The following is a 19,785-nucleotide window of genomic DNA, read 5'->3' as shown; positions in this document are numbered from 1 at the left end:
ACAACAGCTAAATAAATTCATACTAAAAACTTGAGAAACTGTTTGTTTTTTTTTCGTTTCGAATATTTACGTCATAGACAATAAATAATGAATCGAAATCCGTTGGGTCCCGAAATCGTAACGGCCGCGTGACATCGGACAATGCCTCTAGAATGAATACGAAGGTATGGAGCTTAAGATATTATAATGATAGATGGGCAGGGTCGGACTCGGTCTTCGCAAACGGGGGGGGATGCCACCTCAGTCGCACGACGCCCACGGTCGACCACAACGCACGTCACTGCGAGTGCGTATCTGAATCGCTCAAGATTATTATTTAGATTTAGAATTTGTGAATATTAACTTGTGAAAGCCATTGTTAAATTTTTATTTTTTGTTGCCTAGATGGGTGGACGAGCTCACAGCCCACCTGGTGTTAAGTGGTTACCGGAGCCCATAGACATTTACAACGTAAATGCCGCCACCCACCTTGAGTTATGTTCTAAGGTGTCAGTATAGTTACAACGGCTGCCCCACCCTTTAAACCGAAACGCATTACTGCTTCACGGCACAAATAGGCAGGGTGGTGGTACCTACCCGTGCGTACTCAACAGAGGTCCTACCACCAGTAAATGGCGAGTATATAGCGATTATTTCCGGGAGAAGTGATCCACTCACGCAGATTGAACGCTCATAGAAAAGTTAACTGTTTACTGGGTATTTTTTGTTAAATAAAAAAACTTAATATCATCGCATTTGACATTATTCGATGCTCCAAATAGTCCGCAATCATTAAGCGTATTCGTTATTCATATGAGATTAAAAGAAACAAAAATAAGGATAACATTTTGAAATTTTAACTCCACGATGTAATATTATAAAATCGTAACAGAAGATTTTTACAAAACACAAAAATGAGAAGTGGTGTAGAGATATAGACTCCTAAAGCCCGTCTACTCTTTGTCCATTTTTGCGCGTTAGTGTTATTTCGAAGATAATTTCTTCAACCCCCCCCCCCAATTCAGTACCTAAGTACGTTCAGTGAAGTCAAGGAACCCCGCGCTGGGAGGCTGCGCGCGTCCGACAGATGTTGCCGCAAAAAAAGAAAAGAAAAAGCAACTCGTTATAAAAACAAAAAAAAAAAAGCGAAACGTCTCGCCTTGTTATCTGCGCCTCCGCCCCGGCTCCCTTCACTTATCTTATACCTTTCATTACAGTAACATCTGGCCCTGTTATTTTCTTTATTGCATTTAAATACTGCTTACGTGTTCCAATTTTAAGTCGTCGCGGCCTAAAGGATAAGACGTCCGCTGCATTCGTCTTGAGCGATGTACCAGTGTTCGAATCCCGCAGGCGGGTACCAATTTTTCTAATGAAATACGTATTCAACGAATGTTCACGATTGACTTCCACGGTGAAGGAATAACATCGTGTAATAAAAATTATAATTTGCGTAATTACTGGTGGTAGGACCTCTTGTGAGTCCGCGCGTGTAGGTACCACCACCCTGCCTATTTCTGCCGTGAAGCAGTATTGCGTTTCGGTTTGAAGGAGAGGGCAGCCGTTGTAACTATACTGAGATCTTAGAACTTATATCTCAAGGTGGGTGGCGCATTTACGTTGTAAATGTCTATGGGCTCCAGTAACCACTTAACATCAGGTGGGTTGTGAAGCTCGTCCACCCATAAGAGCAATAAAAAATAATTAAAAGAGCTTAGTTTTTACCTATTCAAGTCAAAGGAGCTATTCCGGATTCTCGCGGACGGCTAGGTGAGCTCACGGACTCAACCTGAGAGAATTAGGTAGCACTAGCTCTTAGCAAGAGCAGTGCTTCGCAGAATCTACCACCGGATCGGAAACGCGACCCACTGAGAAGATCCGGCAAGAAACTCAGTGGGCTGTGTCTATGGGTTAATTTACTCGACGAGAACGGTGACCGGTGATTGTGGTACCGATTACTTCAGTGCGCAACGTAGGGCACCCGTGACCCACATGACAGTTAGCGTGTTAAATATCGTGGTTCGATAGAGATTCAGTAGCGCTACCATCTGTTGTTGTTATCAAGAGCGCGTCCAGTACGCTTTCTATACCATCGTTAAGGAATGGACAGGATAATGATACGAATCCGCGTGGACTTGCAACAACACCCTGTATCAGTCAAAATTAATGGAAACTTTTTGTCGTCGCGCAAAAAGTTTTGTTTGCGAAAGTCGTGTTTCGTTAAAGCTCTCGACGTGAATTCTGTAAACAAAGTCCGGAAGTCTTTGTCTTCGCTTATAAATTGCGTTGAAAAGACGCAGATGTAATAAAGTCCTGGTCATAGACAATGGTTCCTCTTTTGTATGTTTTATCTATTGAACTTCCCTAGGCATTGTTGCGTGTGGCGTGTAACTAATAATGTATTGGTTTTGTGTTAACACCTATTTTTTTGTTACAAGTTATTGTCAGACATCTTTGAGTTGTAAATAATTTATATGTTCACTTAGCTAGTTTCTAGTTTTCTTTTGTTTTGTAACGTTTAAAGAAAAACAGGCGTGATTTGATTTAGAAAACACAACGAATCACTGTATTTTTTCGTGCGTAGGATAGTTAAATCTGTGCAGTCGAAGAAAAAGTCGCAAACATTGCATAGATGTCTATGGGTTCAAGTAACCACTTAACACCAGGTAGGCTGTGAGCTCGTCCACACATCTAGGCAATAAAAAAAAATGAGGTCAAAGTCAACGCTTTGAATTTTTCTATAGGTGTTTGGATAATAATTTCCCCGCGCTACCTCCATTGCAAATAATTTCTATCGGAACTCCCATAGTGCAAAAACATGCCCCCATCAACAGTATATACCAGTTAATTCTCTAAAGTTCTTAAAGGCAAGACATCTGCTATTATTGAAGCCTTATTAGTCTCCGCAGTCCGTAGAATGTTAAGGCTAAAAGGGTGACATGTGTGTATGGCCACGGCGTTTGTGGCTTCAGTTGTTGAAGCGTTTAATGGCGATTAAAATTTCATTTTCACTGTAGACATTTTGGATTAATTGGTTAAGCAAAGAATAGTTGATCGAATTTCTCATTAGTTAAATTGTGCGACATTTACCTTTTTAATTAAAGGTCCGTTTTATTTGTTATCAGTATCAACAATTTGATGTTTTTAATTGAAATCAAACTCGTAAAATTATAATTTGCGTAATTACTGGTGGTAGAACCTCTTGCGAGTCCGCACGGGTATGTACCACCACCCCGCCTATTTCTGCCGTGAAGCAGTAATGCGTTTCGGTTTGAAGGGTGGGGCAGCCGTTGTAACTATACTTGAGACCTTAGAACTTATATCTCAAAGTACGTGGCGCACCGATGTCTATGGGCTCCAGTAACCACTTAACACCAGGTGGGCGGTGAGTTCGTCCACCCATCTAAACAATAAAAAAAAACTTCAATTAAATTTACATCATTCAAACATCTGAAGAAATGTTTTTGTTACGATATTTTTTCCAAGTTTATACTTTAAATGGTAAAGTTGCGAAAATGTCGCTTAAACCAAATATACTTTCACCCCTCGATATGTAATTCAAAGTTTTAAAAACACTCACCTATATAGTTAAGATAATCAAACGAGAACATTCTTCTCGCGAAATTTTCAAAAAGAAAAAAGCCAACAAACCTTAACGTACTTGAAGTGAATGCAATAAAACCGAACGCGGAGGTTGCGTACCGGTGGATCGGCTCCGAAGCCCTACGGAGATAAGAATGCGGCCGGCAGCTGTCCCGCGGTATGCGCACCTGCCGTCTTGCGTCTCTGGGCCCGTCTCTCTAGTGCACTGTGCCTGCGAGATGTATTCAGCCCATATGCCATTATAATGTTTGGCATCGCGCGCGGTTAGCAACGTGTCTGACGCTCATTCAGGAGTTTGCAAGTTCGATACTGTATATAGTTCATTGTCTTTAATCAAACCACATACCCGATCCTGTAGACCGAATGGTAACACGTCATTACGGATCCTCCCGATCCATTAACGGTGCTTTTAGGCACCACAAGCACCGGTCGCCGTCCTCGTCGAACCCGTCGCTTGCGACGAAGGGCTCGACTAGCGAATTAACCCATAGACACAGCCCACTGAGTTTCACGCCGGATCTTCTCAGTGGGTCGCGATTCCGATCCGGTAGTAGATTCAGCGAAGCACTACTCTTGCTAGGGTCAGTGTTAGCATCACTTCGGTTTGAGTCCCGTGAGCTCACCTACTAGTTAACTTTACGCTGAAATAGCCTCTGAAGGCTATCAGCTTAGGTAGGGAAAAAGTCTTAAATGTTGAGTGTACGAACGCGCTCTCAGCTCGCCTGTTGTTAAAGTCGTTTCGAAGACATGGTGACGGAAATACCACCATTCCCATTTGAGTTTGGTTTTGTCAATTGTATTGTATAACAGCTGTTTCCAGACTTTGTAGAGAATATTGAGTTATATACCGTCTTACTTATTTGTGTTTTTTTATTAGTTTCGTACAACTGGATAAAATCGGCAAAAATTGAAGTTATTTAGAAAAAATAATACATTATAGAATTCACCGTTTGGGTGTGAAAACAACTTGCTTAAGGGCGGTTTCTTCTGTGAAGGAAATATGGGTTCCTAGGGTTCCCTCCCTAGTTCGCTCTTGCTAGGGCTAGTGTTAGAAACTGTCTCAAGTTGAGCCCGTGAGCTCACCTAACTGTCCGCGTGAGGTTGGAATAGCCTCTTAGGCTACCAACGATTAGGTAGGGAGAAGAGAAAGATGTATTGCGTAAATAAACTGTTTAACATAAACTGTCTTCATTCTTACTCACTCAGCAGCACACCTGTCAGCTTAGATACTAGGACTAAAAAGACTTTGTAATCGCTAAATTTTTAGATAGGATTTTAGTTTAAGTTCATGTTCCTATTCAAAGAACAACAGAAAAGCTTTTTGGTTTTTCTGAATGCACACGTCGAATTTTTTTTCTTCTCTTTCATTATCCCAAGATGTTCTTGTGCCATCCAAGAATCGTAGTTTCGGGCAGGTGTCGAACACACGTGTCCCGCGCATCTGTCGTCGTGCGCCAATCACGCCGCCCCACCGACTTATAAATACCGTGCTCATCCCGGCATTACTTTATTTCGTGTCTTGTTCACGACGCGGCAGCTTTGCATACGACATTTTTTTTTGTTGTGTTTTGTAGTGAATTCGGCGTTCGTAATTGCGTGTTTTTGATTTTGTGTCTCGGTTCACAGTGAGTCTCTTGTCGAAATGATCATCTGCCTGTCAGGATTTGTGATTGCCGGGTTAGTAGTATATTTGTGTTTGGTGATAGGCTGTCTAAATATTTTCGTTTGCGGGAATTTGTGAGTAAAAAGTATATACTGAAGTGAAATTTCTTTAGAATCGTTGTGATTTCAAATTATCATGGAGGCTATAAATATGAAAGATGCTAAAAAGAAGCAGTTTCGCTTTTTTTTTGTTCTTCGCCATGGGGTAATATCAATTCACACAAAAATATTTTGGGATATTAATTAAAAAAGTTCCTCGACCGCTGATCTATCCCAATTGATATAAAGTCGATTTTGAATGTAGAAAATATCACGGATACAGACATGTAAATGTGCAAAGTAATGTGCAAATCATTAGAAGTAAGATCATCTCTTTGTGGCTCTAGTATTACCAATTTGGGCGACCGTGAACACTTTCCATCAAATAAAACTCATATTGTTAAACAAGCTTATAATTGTATGTTTAAATTGTGCAATAAAAACACTATAATATGAATAAATTTAATGTTTTATCTACTATCATATGGTAATAGTAAATTTTCAACTAAATTATCTATGTAAATGTTATGTTGTTTGAATAACAAATTTATCCAATTACTATTTAATTACATGTACATACATATTTGAATCACCTAACCTAAACATTAGCCCGCTGTTTCTCGCCGGATCTTCTCAGCGGGTCGCGATTCCGATCCGGTAGTAGATTCATTCGTGAAGCAGCTACTCTCGAGTTGTTAGGTCTCTCCTTTGGAGGCGCTGCTCTGGTAGCTGTTAGCAAATCCCACCCCTCCTGGCTGAGCACTTTCTCGCCCACCTATCCTGGTAAAACTGGAAAGGCCTCCGGGCCACCAGTCATTTCTCAAACATAAAACATATTCGAATCGCGAGTTCAGAGTTTTAATTTTGTATCTACTTTTTTTTTATTGCTTAGATGGGTGGACGAGCTCACAGCCCACCTGGTGTTAAGTGGTTACTGGAGCCCATAGACATCTATAACGTAAATGCGCCACCCACCTTGAGATATAAGTTCTAAGAGAGATCTACATAATTATGTGCACGCATTTAAGATCCGTTTACTTATTTTTATACTAGTTGTAGGCCGCTACTTGGCCCGCGTGGTCAAAGAAAAGATGTTAGTGTAATCCCCCGTATCAATGACGTTTTGTCGGGATATAAGATTGTCTATGTCGTTCACTTTACTTAATATCGTATTTAAAAAAATTATAATATAAATCCGTTGTTTTGTTTCAACGTGAGGGAATGACAAACAATCCCACTTTCAAATTCAAATATTAGTATGGATTAAATATGTGTGTAGCCTTCTGCAGTGTCGTCCGGCCATGACACCTGTGGTTACGGGACGTACACTCTGATAACTTCAATATACTAAATCGAGAGTTTGAAGCCTTTATGATTTCCAGGAGAGCTATTTAAAGTTTAAAATATGGAAAATATAATTATAACAAAAAAAACTTTTTTGTTATTTGAACGGAATAAACTTAATTGAAGTCCAATTAAAAACATCGAACTGTTGATGCTGATACCAAATAAAACTAACCTTTATTTACAAGGATAACTGTCGCTTAAACCAAACAGTATTTTACCCCTCGAAATGTTCAGTACCAAGACAACATAAAACAATTAGAGCTTTCAACTTTAAGCTTCAGACTCTATACGTTTTTATTTTATTTTATTTATTACAACTTCATGTATAATCAAATTTACATTAGCGGGCTTAATGTCTAAGGCATTCTCCACCAGTCAACCAAAGATAGTTCAGAGTAAATAGTAGTGAGTTTTTTTTTTTATACTTAAATTTTTTATTAGATAATGACTAGGTATTTCTTTTTTTTGATAAATTGCGTTTTTTAGAAATTATATTTAAATACGAATTACATATTGATAAAATATGAATAATATTTTTCGATCTTACCGACAGAATCATAAAAAAATATGAACTGGTTATTTAAAGAAAAAATCAAAATTATCCATAAAGTTAATCATTGAAAACACGGATAAAACAACATTTTCTGAAAATAAATCGTAGCTAGATCGATTAATCGCCCCCGAAATCCCCTGTATACTAAATTTTATGAAAATGATGGAGTCGTTTCCGAGATTCAAATTATACATATACTAGCGTCCTGCCCTCGCTTCGCTTCGGAAACATTAAATTTTATTATTGATAGGCGAAGCCCGCCATGTTGGGCGCAGTACGACAATAACTGCGGGTGACGGGGTGAAGCTAGTCTAAAAAAAGTAGCCCAAGTTACTCCTTATATCATCAGCTACCTATTAGTGAAAGTCTCATCAAAATCGGTCCAGCCGTTCTAGAGATTAGCCGGAACAAACAAACAGACAGACAAAAATTGTAAAAAATGTTATTTTGGTGTATGTACCGTATATATGCATGTAGTAAAAAGCGGTTATTTCAATACTACAAACAGACACTCTAATTTTATTTATATGTATAGATGTATAGATATATATATTTATATACAAGAATTGCTCTTTTAAAGATATAAGATAACATATTGTTCGTACTCTAAAATACGCTTCCTGGTTATCACATTTGAGCGACCATACACGCAGTTTGTAAAAGCGTAAGAATCGGTAATTAATGGTAATAATGTGGTTCTAATTAGAACGGGCTCTCTAGTAAGTATCAGTGTTATTTTAACTAGAGCTAATTAGTCGTGTTTCTTTTGTTACAGAACGTCGCCGACCGCGTTACCGACAGCGTCGAGGAATGATATCGTAAGCGACCAGATGTTATTTTATTAATTTGGATGATTAGGACGTAGTCGTCGTGGCCTAAAGGATAAGACGTCCGGTGCATTCGTATATAGCGATGTACCGGTGTTCGAATCCCGCAGGCGGGTACCAATTTTTCTAATGAAATACGTAGTCAACAAATGTTCCCGATTGACTTCCACGGTGAAGGAATAACATCGTGTAATAAAAATCGTAATTATAATTTGCGTAATTACTGGTGGTAGGACCTCTTGTGAGTCCGCACCCTGCCTATTTTTGTCGTGAAGCGGCAATGCGTTTCGGTTTGAGGGGTGGAGCAGCCGATGTAACTATACTTGAGACCTTAGAACTTATATCTCAAGGTGGGTGGCGTATTCATATTGTAGATGTCTATGGGCTCCAGTAACTACTTAACACCAGGTGGGCTGTGTGCTCATGCGGTTTGTTAATGTGTATTTGTCTGTTCCTCAGAGCTTGGTAGGCGCGGGCGGCATAGCGGCCGGCGTGGGGCCCGGCGCGCGATACTCGCCCCACCACCACCAGCTGCTGCAACACTTCACCCACCCGCACCCCCTCGCTCATGCGGGTTAGTACGATAACGCACTTAGACAACTGAACAGTGTTTCCACAATGACGGGAATTTCCCCATTTGAGGGGAATTTAGAGTACATAGGGGGAGAAAAAGGGGAACACATTAAAAGGGGAAATTGCGGGAAATCATGGGTAAAACCTAAAATCGATAAAGACCTTTGTTTTTAGTTACTACACTAGGGTCAAAAGTAAAAACTGTCGCAGAAAAAATTTTGAGGGGAAAAAAGCCTTGAGAAGGGGAAATTTGAATTGAGGCGTGGGGAAAGGAAATCATTAAAGTGGAAACACTGCAACTGAGTGGCTCCCGCGTGAGGCCGCCGGTAACTGTCCCGTCGTGTTGCAGGAGTGGGGCGCTCCAGCAGCAGCTCGGCCGAGTCGGTGTCCAGCGCGTCGCCCCCGCCCGGAGCCCCGGCCTCCGCCCTCCGCCCGCAACGCTGCACGTGAGTACCGCGCGCCCCGCTACACTGTATTTTTTTTTATTGCCCTTGTAGGGAGACGAGTATACGGCCCACCTGATGGTGAGTGGTTATGGGACGTGGCAAAAAAGACCTCTGGAAACGCACTGTCGATGAACGCGGCGGTTCCAGGTAATATGGATGCTCCGATGGCGGGAGGTACGATGATAAAAAGAAGATGAGGGAATCATCTCAAACAATTCTTCAGAGCATTCCCCATGGAACATACATGTATAGTACACCAGGGGTGGCTAACTTGATTAGAACCAAGATCTACTGTCCACTGACGAAACACTGCGATCTACTAATGACATTTCTTGAAATTTAATCAATCAATGTAGTTCAGTATACAAAATTAAATAAGTAATATGTTTTCTGTTATTAAAAAAAATACATAACTCCTATAGACCGAATGGTAAACAGTGGACGTCGCCCAAAACACGTCATTACGGATCCTCCCGATCCATTAACGGTGCCTTTAGGTACCACAAGCGTACTCCTGCTGTACGGGGACTGAGTATGTGGTGTGGTCCACAGGCGCGTGCGCACGCTGTACGCCTGCCTGGGGGAGAGCGACGGCGAGCTGTCCTTCGAGCCCAACCAGATCATCACCAACGTGGCGCCCTCGGGGGAGCCGGGCTGGCTGCGCGGCTCGCTCAACGGCAAGACGGGGCTCGTGCCGGAGAACTACGTCGAGCCGCTGCCCTAGGGCGACCCCCCACCCCCAGACACACGCGACTATACGCTATATACTGGTGGTGGGACCTCTTTATGAGTCCGCGCGGGTAGGTACCACCACCCTACCTATTTCTGCCGTGAAGCAGTAATGCGTTTCGGCTTGAAGGGTGTGGCAGCCGTTGTAGATCTTAGAACTTACATCTCAAGGTGGGTGGCGCATTAACGTTATAAATGTCTATGGGTTCCAGTAACCGCTTAACACCAGATGGGCTGTGAGCTCGTCCACCCATCTACGCAATAAAAAAAAACGCTATTGCAATTACGAAGTCCCTTTTGACACTTCTTACAACGTGACTCTTCAAGTTTCGCATGATTTGAATTAATAATCATTTTTTGTTCATGGTAGTAAATCATCGTTTAAAAATACACAATCAATCTAAATCATTATACAATTAATTCACACACGCAATAATATAATAATAACATCTGTCTCATGGGTTATTCGTAATTGTAATAGAGTATAGGATTTATACATTCCGCTGAGATGTTGGGGAGGAGATTCGGAGAGTAGCCGATGGGATATTGTACTGGCGGCCCCCCGGGAGACACTGGGGGAACCTGGGGGCGCTGCGGACCCTGGTCCCCCCTCGGATGATATTAGATTTGTTAGATGAATTGTGTTCATTAAGTACATTTATAATTCAGATACGTTCGTACGTAGACTTGTCTAAGTGCTTGCCATTCTGTACCTACATTCTTGTTACATTCCATTATCTTGTAGTCAGTGGCGACGTCGGGTGTAGCAGTATTGTCACGTTATTAAATCATATTTTTTGTAAATATACTCTTAAATCGGCTTTATAGAGAACCTAATAAAATTTTAATATATTAATTTAGTAATAATTGTATTTATATGAAGCATGAAATATCTGCGTATTTGTGAAAAAAAATTTGGAAATCTTTACCGGATCTTGTCAATTATCGATATCGAAAATTTTTGGAGAATTTAAGTAATTTGTAAACGAACAAAATAAAATCACACATCAATATACATATCGTAACTATTGCCATAATATTGTCTGTCCATTTGTGTTGAGGCTGTTTATTTGTAGTTGATGTGCGCGGGCGAGACCGCGGGCAATACTATGTGTTAGTCGATAGTTGCAGCGGAGTGCTGGTCCCGCGCGTCCGGGAGGGAGCCCTGCCCTCCGTGGAGTCCCACGTTGCCACACATGTTATACCAGATTGGAATATAGGTCCCATTTTATATCTGTGATCTGCCGCGCGTGCTCCATAACCTCCCTTCAACTGTTTTTCTACTCACCTTAAGGCCAAGCACTGTCTCCGTAAAAAATCCGACTCTTCAATTGGTCACTTAATGTTATCAGATAAAGTTCCTTGACCCGAGTCAGATTAGTAAAGTGGAGAAAATAGGTGATGGCCAATTAAAAAAACAATTCGTTAATTTAAAAAAAAAGTACTATTTTTTTAATCTAAAAAAATCTTTGTTGTATTTAATACATATTAATTTATCTTCACTGTAAACTGTTGAAGTTTTGAAGTAATTTCCATTTTTTTTTAAAGTTCCTACCATAGATCTCGTGTGACCAGCACTGAAGCTAAATATATTTCCATTTTTATAGTAGTTATAATTATTAACGTACGCATTAAAACGCGACACCAAATAATATTTAGTTTTTACGTTGTTGATTCTTTTATACGTCTGTATATTTTGTAAATAAGAGTTTGTTGATATTTTAACTATTTATACATATATATTATTATATATACATTATGATTATTATACTTTGTTGTGAAATTTCTACCAAATATACTGTAAACTGTATTAATGTGTACGCGAGTTGGTACTTGTGAATGCCTAATATTAAACTAATTGAAATATTTTTTGTTGTATTATTTGTTTCAAATATTAATACGTGAAGCAAAAACTTTGTATCCCTTTTTACGAAAATTTCGCGGACGGAGGAGTATGAAATTTCCCACACTTATAGAGAATATAGAGAAGGAGTGCAGAATGTTAATTTTTTTTTAATTATGCATAAAAAATACATTAAATCAAGTAAAAAAAACATTACACACACTACCATGTATTTGACACACACACGCATGCATACTATTTGTTTATTGTCACACTTTTCTTATTGCCTAGAGTATGTGGTCAAATCACTGAAGGGTCAAATTCAGGGACGTCCTAAACTAGGCTGGGGCCCTTGGGCACACAAGAATTTGAGGCCCTTTTGGAAAGTAAAAAAAGCGAATTATAATAACATTTTTTTGCTAAGTATGACCATTTATTATAGGTAATCAAACACAGTATGATATGATAATATTAATGATATTAAAATGCTGCTGGTTTTTTTGTTACGATTACGATAATGGTTTCTTTCGGGATTTCTGTTGAGCAAAATATTCCATTATATCTTTAAAGTCAATTTTTTGAAAGATATTACTTTCTATGCCCATAATTGACAAATTACTCAGCCGTTCTTGTAACATTTGTAAAGAAAATGATTTAAAAGTCTTGCTTAAAAAAAATTAATCACTCACCCGTTTGTCATTGAATGATAAGAGAGTTCAGTTTTGTACAAAATAATAATACTATTTAATTTTTTATATTAATTTTAAGAGATTAAGGGCTTTAATTGTTGTTTTCTTATTATTAAGTCTTTTATTGTTTACTAGCGGCCCGAACCGGCTCCGCTCGGGTCTTTAACAAAAATTTCAATGATATTTGACGTTGTTTTATTTTTTTTTAAATAAAAGAAGACTTATTGCAGCTTTAGTTTATTAGTTAGACATATGCTGTCGCTACACTTTTTGTAAAGTACATTATTTTATTCTATCATCAATAGTTTTCGCAGGGCACGCGATGTAAAGAATATTTTAGGTAATTTTTTTACACCTTGGGTTACATTATTGGAGTTTTAGTAAGGATCCCTAATTTTTTTTAAAAAAGATTATAGCTTATGTCACTCGGGAATAGTGTACTTTCCAAACAGTGAAAGAATTTTTCAAATCGGTTCAGTAGTTTCGGAGCCTATTCAATACAAACAAACAAACAAATCTTTCCTCTTTATAATATTAGTATAGATTTATTCTGAAGTATTCCATGTCATTATATTATTATATTTTTTTTACTTATTTTTTTCCTTCCTATGCTGATAGCCTTGAGAGGCTATTTCAGCTTCACGTGTAGGTGAGCTAACGTGGCTCAAACCCGAGTAGTGCTAACACTGGCCCTAAGCAATGTTTCGCAGAATTTACCACCGGATCGGAAACGCGACCCACTGAGAAGATCCGGCGAGAAACTCAGTGGGCTGTGTCTGAGGGTTAATTGGGTAGCGGTGTTTGTGGTACCTAAAAGCACCGTTAATGGGTCGGGACGGTCTGTAATGACGTGTTTTAGGCTGTCATTATATATAATACACATATAGATATGAAACGTCCAGACAAAGAGTAAACAAAACAAACTTGTTCATCACACAGTCTTTTCCAGTGTGCTTAGTGCGAGTTTTTTAACGTTCTCGATAGCGTAAAAGTTAGCTCATATTCGTATGGAGTGGAATCGTTTGCGAACGTTTGCCGCTAGGGGCGCTGTTCCAACTGCATACAAAATTGGCTTAACTTTTACCCTATCGAGAACGTTAAGAAACTCGCACTAAGCACTCTGGTGTAGGAATCGAAGTCACGACCCTCGGTCCAGCAGACAGCAGCTCTGACTACTGCACCAGCAAGTCAGACGAATGGTGTTGAACCATTGCTCAGCGCAAGTCTCCCCGCAACTTGAGTAGGCGGGTCGCCTGGGACACTCGGTCGATGTTACACTAGTGTGCTTAGTGTGAGCTTTTTAACGTTCTCGATAGCGTAAAAGTTAACAAAAATTTGAGAACAGCGCCCCTAGCGACAAACGTAGGGAAAGTGAAACCTAAGTAAGTGATTCCGTCTAAAAAAACTTTTTTTTTAAACGAAAGTTTTAATGGTTTTGAATGATAAAGATTTTTCTTTACAGATATATTTATTTTAATCGAGTAAAACAATTTTCAAAGGCGTATATTTAATCAGCCAACACATTACATTGTATAATGAATGCCTTAGAAGTTATGTTACATTGCCCTTTCATTACATTGTGTACGTACAAAAACAATAACCAAAATGTAATAATCAAGAATAGGGATGGACCTCATGCAGCGTGTATATATATAGTATGTACGTGTGCGCAGCTCGACGCGGCCGGCGAGCCCGTGTTCTGGTAGCTTATGTTATATAGTACGATTATTTGTATAAACACTCGTCAATGAATCCCGGGCATGTGACACTCCTAAACGAAAGCTATACTTAAATTAGACTACATAGTGCGATATAGAGGAATATATTATAGATCCAATTTATTATTGTGAAAAATTACATTTCTTAGTACATTACGACATTTATTTCATTTGGATTTACGTCGTGTCGTGACGTCCCTTACAATGGCTCCGAATTATTTGCGGAAGAGGGACGAGAGCGTCGTGCACGCGATCAGTCGCACCGCGTCGGGCCGTCAGCCGATGGCGCGGCCCCCCGCGGACAATTAGCTGGGGGGCGGGGCGCGCGCGGGGGGCGGCGGCTGCTCGGCCCGCAGCTCCAGCTGTCGCGCGTCCGCGGCCCGCAGCAGCCGCAGCAGCGACGAGTACTTGTCCTGCAGCGCCTGCAGCCGCGCCGCGCCCTCCTCCGCCGCCGCGCGCGTGGCCCTCTTCAGCTCACCGATGGCGGCGTCGCGCGCGGCCAGCGTCGTCTCCAGCTCGTGGGCGCGGGCCGCGGCCAGCTCGGCGCGAGCAGTAGCCGCCTCCGCCTCCGCCTCGGCGCGCGCCAGGGCTGCTCGCGCAGACCGCTCGTCGGGTCGTGGCGCGGCGGGGCGTGGCGCGACGGGACGGGGCGCGGCGGGGCGGGTGGCCTCCCGCACGGCCTCGCTGAGCCGCGCCTCCCGCTCCGCCAGCACCAGCAGCTCGCGCCGCAGCCGCTTGACGTGCTCGGCGCGTCGCTCGGCGGCGAGGGCGGCGCGTGCGAGCGCGTCCACGTGTCGCGCGACCTCGAAGGCGTCCCCGCGCTGGCGCTGCAGCTCGGCGGTCTCGTGCGCGCGCATGGCCTCGGCCTCGTGCAGCGCGGCCTCGGCGCGGAGGCGGGCGGCGCGCTCCTCGTGCAGGGCGGCGAGCGGGTCGGCGGGCGGCGGGGGCGGGGGCGGCGGGTCGCGGAGGGCGCAGGCTCGCAGCTCGTCCCGCTCGCGCGTGAGGGCGCGGACCCGCTCGGCGAGGGCCTGGTTCCGCAGCTCCAGCGCGCGGACCTGGCGGCAGCGGCCCAGCAGGCGCCGGTTCCTCTCGGCGTGTGCCTCGCGGCGCCACCGCTCGTACATGAGCTGCGCGTGCAGGAGCGCGACCTGGTCATCTCCGCTGGAGGAGCAAGTCCGGCCCGCGTACAGCTCCGCTAAATATGTCTCGAGGCGTTCGCAAGGGGTACTAGACTCACCCTGGAAAATAAACATAAAATTTGTTATGATTTCATAGGCAATTCTACGATGGGCAAAATATCTTAATTAAAAATCATTGTTTTTTTTAATATACATAGTTGATTTTTATTAATTAATTGAAAATGTCGTCGGTTTTCAAAGCGTTTACATTAGAAGTTGCATAAAGAAACTAAAGCCGAAAAAAAAGCTAAAAAATGTAACCAGTGTTATGGTGCTCCTTTCATCCTTCTATCACCCTTTCATCTAATGGATAAAATCGTGACTACTGAACTTACTTCAACTCAAAACATGGGTAGTCACGATTTGAACACCATTCAAATCTAGTGTTTTGATGTTATAAAGTAGTAGTAGTTCTATTTTTTCAACTGGAAAAGCAAAGATATCATAGCATACAGCCTAATATTGAAAAAAATATTTTTTTTAATGAAAAATTATTATATTATGTAAAGTGAAATGAAGTTGATTAATTTGAAACATTAATCAATTGGCATGAAATTAAATGAATTGATAAGATCAGATAATATGGGATGAAATATAATCTGTGAAATTGTGGTTATTTAGTGAGACTTTTTGGAGGATCCCGAGAAGCTACGTCCAGCGGCTTTGTTTCATTTTCCCACATTTAATTTTGTGCACTTTCACAGATACTAAACAATTAATAAACCACCGCTATTACACATTTAAATATGAAGAAACATTAAATAGACAGAATAAAACAATTTACACAACTTCGATCCTCGCGTTTCCGCCAAAAAGTCCCCTGATGTGTGTTTTGTACAAACAATTTGAACTTCGACTTCATATCTCTAAGCGGGCAGCGGTACGGACTGTGCGATATCTATGGGTTCGGTTAGATCGCAGGCTCGCCTGGGCGACAGAAATAACAAATACTGTGATGGAGGTTTAGTTTTTCACTCACCTGGCGAGCAGTGTCGTCGGGTAATGTTCTATAGAAGTCGGCGATTATGAACTCGTACGGTTCCGGCCAGAGGTCGACCGTCTGTACGGCGACAGAGCGACGGGCGGCGCCGGAGTCCCGGTCGCAGGACGCCGCGCGGTACAGGGAGCCCCGCTCGCGCCCGGCCGCCGCCCCTCGGCCCGGGGACCGCGCACGCCGCCGCGCGTCCAGCACTACCGCTCTCTCACTGGCGCCTCCGCCCTCGGGCCACTCCTCGTCGACGTCGGCGCAGCGGGTGAGCTCCAGCACCTCGCGGTCTTCTACATTAAACGGCTCCATGTCGAGCAGCGGTGCGGGGCGACTGGGCTCCGGCCTGGTCACGCCGGCGGAGGGCTGAGTCCCCGAGAAGGGCACGGGCGAGTCCACCGCCCGACGCTCCTGGACCACGCGCGCCAGCCGGGACGAGTACACGTCCGCCGCCGGGGACGTCTCCTTGCGGGGAGGGGACGCGCCGCGAGACTTCCGACCGATCGCTCGCACCGCGCCCGAATCCATAGGGAAGCGAAACTGAGCCCGAGTGTCTCGAGCTGGTGTGTTCTCCGGGGTCGCTTCGACCGCGGCCTCGGGAGGCTCTCCAGTATCAGTGTCCGCTGGTAATGGAGTCGGTGGGGCCGAATCCCCGCCACAACGTTCTGCAAGCGGGAACCAGGGCTCTGCCCCCGGGCGCAGCGCGGATGCAGCCCGGGCGGCGTGCGCTCCGGAGCCCGGGGCCGGGGAGTGTGCGGTGGGCGCTGGGGGTAGCATCGGCTGCGGAGAGGGCGCCGGGTCATCCCGAGCGGGAATAGAGAGCCGATGCGTCTCCGCGACTACATCGTGTATCTCCCGCCTGGCCCACCGCGTGGTGTCCGCCTCCTGCGTCTGTGAGCCGGTGAGGATGGCGGGGTGGAGGCGCACGGACGACGCGAGCGAGGCCACGGCGCGCTCCCAGGCGGCGCGGGCAGCTCCCACGTTCAATTTGGAGCCGTAGTCGCGTAACATTTTCAGCAGCGTGCAAGGATGCGTGGCGTAGATGGCTCGAAATAAAGCCAGTTGGCCAAGATGGAGGTGAGCGCGAGTAGGGGGCGGAAGATTCTGTTCGATATGGGCGGGACGTAGCAGAGTCTCGGTGAGGTCCTGCGGGTAGGAAGTGGCGAGGGCGGGCGCGGCCGGCAGCAGGGCGGCCAGCGCCAGCAGCGCGTGCAGGAGCGGCAGCGCGTCGGTCTCGCGCAGGGCGGCGCGCACCAGGTCGCGGGCCAGCGGGTGGTCGGGCAGGCGGTGCAGCCAGGGCGGGCGGCGCGCCACGAGCGGCGCCAGGGCGGAGAGCGCGTGGTGGCGGGCGGCGCGGTCGGCGCGCAGCTGGTCGTGCAGCTGGTCCAGCAGGTGGCGCACGTGCGGCTCGGGCGCGCGCGCCAGCAGCTCGAGAGCGCGCGCGGAGCCGGTGCGCGCGTGGTACAGCAGCAGGGCGCGCGTGAGCCAGGGTTCGCGCACGGAGCTGTACAGCGCGCAGAGGGCGTCGCCAGCCGAGCGCGCGCCCTCCGCGCCGCCCTCAAGCAGCGCGAACACCTCGCCCGCCTCGCACGCCGTCAACATCTCCGAAAGCCTGGGGAGGTGTATACATTTTATCTTTATAGTAAAATGTTATTTACTACCTTCTAATAGTAATGAAACACATTTATATCTATGTTAGACATACATATAAATTAAGCACAAGAAAATTGCAGCCTTACACAGATTTTAGTTATTATTCTGTAAATTTTTTTTTCATTCATATTATAACTTATTTAAAAAATGATTCGATTTAAAATTCCAGACTTCAGACTTAGTAGTTTAAATTAATCTTTTGTGCTGGAAAGACATTCCACACACATTTTAATGGTTTTGTCATACAATCATCAAAGACATGCATGGTGTCTGATGGGATTGTTTGACAGAGCACAGACTATCATTGCACAACATAGCATACATTTTCAACATTAAATACATAATCTAAAATAGAAAGCAAAAGTGAAGTTAACATTATTATGTACAAAAATAAAACACAATAAAGAATAAAGATAGCAATAGGATTGCTAAAATTGTTTTTCCACAAAAAAAATTTCAGGCTTGGTTGGACGAGCTCATGGCCAACCTGATATTAAGTGGTCACCGGAGCCTATAGACATCTACAACGTAAATACCACCACCTACCTTGAGATATTAATTCTAAGGTCTCCGTTTTTACAGTACATGGGCTGCCCCTACCCTTCAAACTGAAATGCATTACTGATTCACAGCAGAAATAGGTAGGGTAGTAGTACCTACCTGTGCGGACTCACAAGACATCTTACTATCACTAATTACGTAAATTATAATTTTTCAGGTTTGATTTTTATTCCTTCAATAAAATCTTAAACATTTGTTAAGTACGTATTTCATTATGAAAATTTGAACTTGCCAGCGGGATTCGAAATCTTATCCTTTAGGCCACTACAACTTTACGAATTGGTATGTAATTGGTTTATAATTTTATCTGTAGGTAGGAAGGTAGTGGATTTCCCAGTGGTACGCTGGTAGTGGTATACCGTAATGAAAATCAAACATTTAAAAAATATAAAGACAATTTTGGAGATATAAATGAGGAGGACACAAAAGCATATTTAACTTTATGCATCTTGATGTCACAACTCATACTGAACTATTTTGGTACATAAATTATTGAATTAATTGCCAACATATAAAACAGAATAAATATAAAATAAAATAATAATATGGCAATTTCTGAGTAACATTCCAATGGGTTCCAAAATTCTATTCTATTTTTTTATTGCATTGACACACTCTTTTCTTGCCTGGTAAATATAATTTGTGTTTTCTATAGTCAATCAATAAATCACTCTTTGAGTTAATAGTCCATAATTTAACTATCATCTCTGTTTAGTAAAAAAAAAGACCTATTTGACATCAGCATCATTGAAACAACTAAAAACTTACGTTTGTAGAATATTTTCATTCTAACACGAATTACAAAAACACTTTCAGAATTGTAAAGATTATTACCTTCACAAATGTTCCTATTTATAAATATGTCGTTACTTTTGCTTTCACAGCCATTTCGAATATTACTTTTTTCCTATCTACTACTAGTAACTTCGAGGGGTTATACTAGCTTCATGGAACGTGAATATAGTAGGTACAAACCAATATATGTACAATAACTATAATTTATTAAAATATTTCGAGGGTCTGACTATCTAATATAATACCGGACTATTTATATATCTATGTACTATCTTCAGATTCTAATCACAGAATGGAAAATTGTTTAAAAGCTACCATAACATAACTAACAACACAAAAGCCGATAAATTTTTATCACGCACCAGTCAGTGCTTCGGAGAGATGTGCCTTGATTGATCGCAGCTGGAGGAATTTTGATATATTTCAATTAAAACGCTTCCAAAATTTAAAAAAGTAGACTTCAATAGTTTTTTTAATCACAATGTTTTATTAATTTACAATGCAGTGCGTAAAATATTAAATAATTTCAATGCAATTTCTATTTTCTTTCTATATTGACAATTGACATATCTGTTCAATCTGTTGTTCTTAATTTTTTATTTACA

At 42.8% G+C, this 19,785-nt stretch overlaps 2 protein-coding genes across 3 annotated transcripts in view; one reads left to right on the top strand and one right to left on the bottom strand.

Annotated features, from left to right (window-relative positions):
• Positions 1-11,626, top strand: part of LOC101740041 (rho GTPase-activating protein Graf) — a 62,593-nt gene extending 50,967 nt beyond the window's left edge. For both annotated transcript variants that reach the window (XM_038015543.2, XM_038015544.2), the window contains exons 14-17: positions 7,959-8,001; positions 8,470-8,584; positions 8,933-9,029; positions 9,582-11,626. In XM_038015543.2, coding sequence (XP_037871471.1) covers positions 7,959-8,001; positions 8,470-8,584; positions 8,933-9,029; positions 9,582-9,753 — 427 coding nt within the window. In that variant the 3' untranslated portion in view covers positions 9,754-11,626. The remainder of the gene's footprint in view (positions 1-7,958; positions 8,002-8,469; positions 8,585-8,932; positions 9,030-9,581) is intronic.
• A 2,154-nt stretch (positions 11,627-13,780) lies between these two features.
• LOC101739907 (hamartin) lies at positions 13,781-19,774 on the bottom strand. The gene is made up of 3 exons (XM_038015542.2): positions 19,543-19,774; positions 16,166-17,783; positions 13,781-15,246 (listed from the first exon to the last, which is right to left on the bottom strand). The coding sequence occupies exons 2-3, from the start codon at positions 17,771-17,773 to the stop codon at positions 14,314-14,316; spliced, it is 2,541 nt and encodes an 846-aa protein (XP_037871470.1). The 5' UTR covers positions 17,774-17,783; positions 19,543-19,774; the 3' UTR covers positions 13,781-14,313.
• Positions 19,775-19,785: the final 11 nt, after the last annotated feature.

This window comes from Bombyx mori, chromosome 14 (assembly GCF_030269925.1).
Source record: "Bombyx mori chromosome 14, ASM3026992v2".
Taxonomy (NCBI): Eukaryota; Metazoa; Arthropoda; class Insecta; order Lepidoptera; family Bombycidae; genus Bombyx; species Bombyx mori.
The sequence above is the reverse complement of the archived record's forward strand: the minus strand, read 5'-3'. Positions and strand labels throughout refer to the sequence as shown.

Bases quoted from the DNA above. Each gene is read 5' to 3' on its own strand.
- LOC101739907 (XM_038015542.2), bottom strand. From the start codon at position 17,773: ATGTTGACGGCGTGCGAGGCGGGCGAGGTGTTCGCGCTGCTTGAGGGC. The intron at 15,247-16,165 runs GTGAGTGAAAAA...TTTATTTTCCAG, and splicing joins CCGACGACACTGCTCGCCAG to GGTGAGTCTAGTACCCCTTG.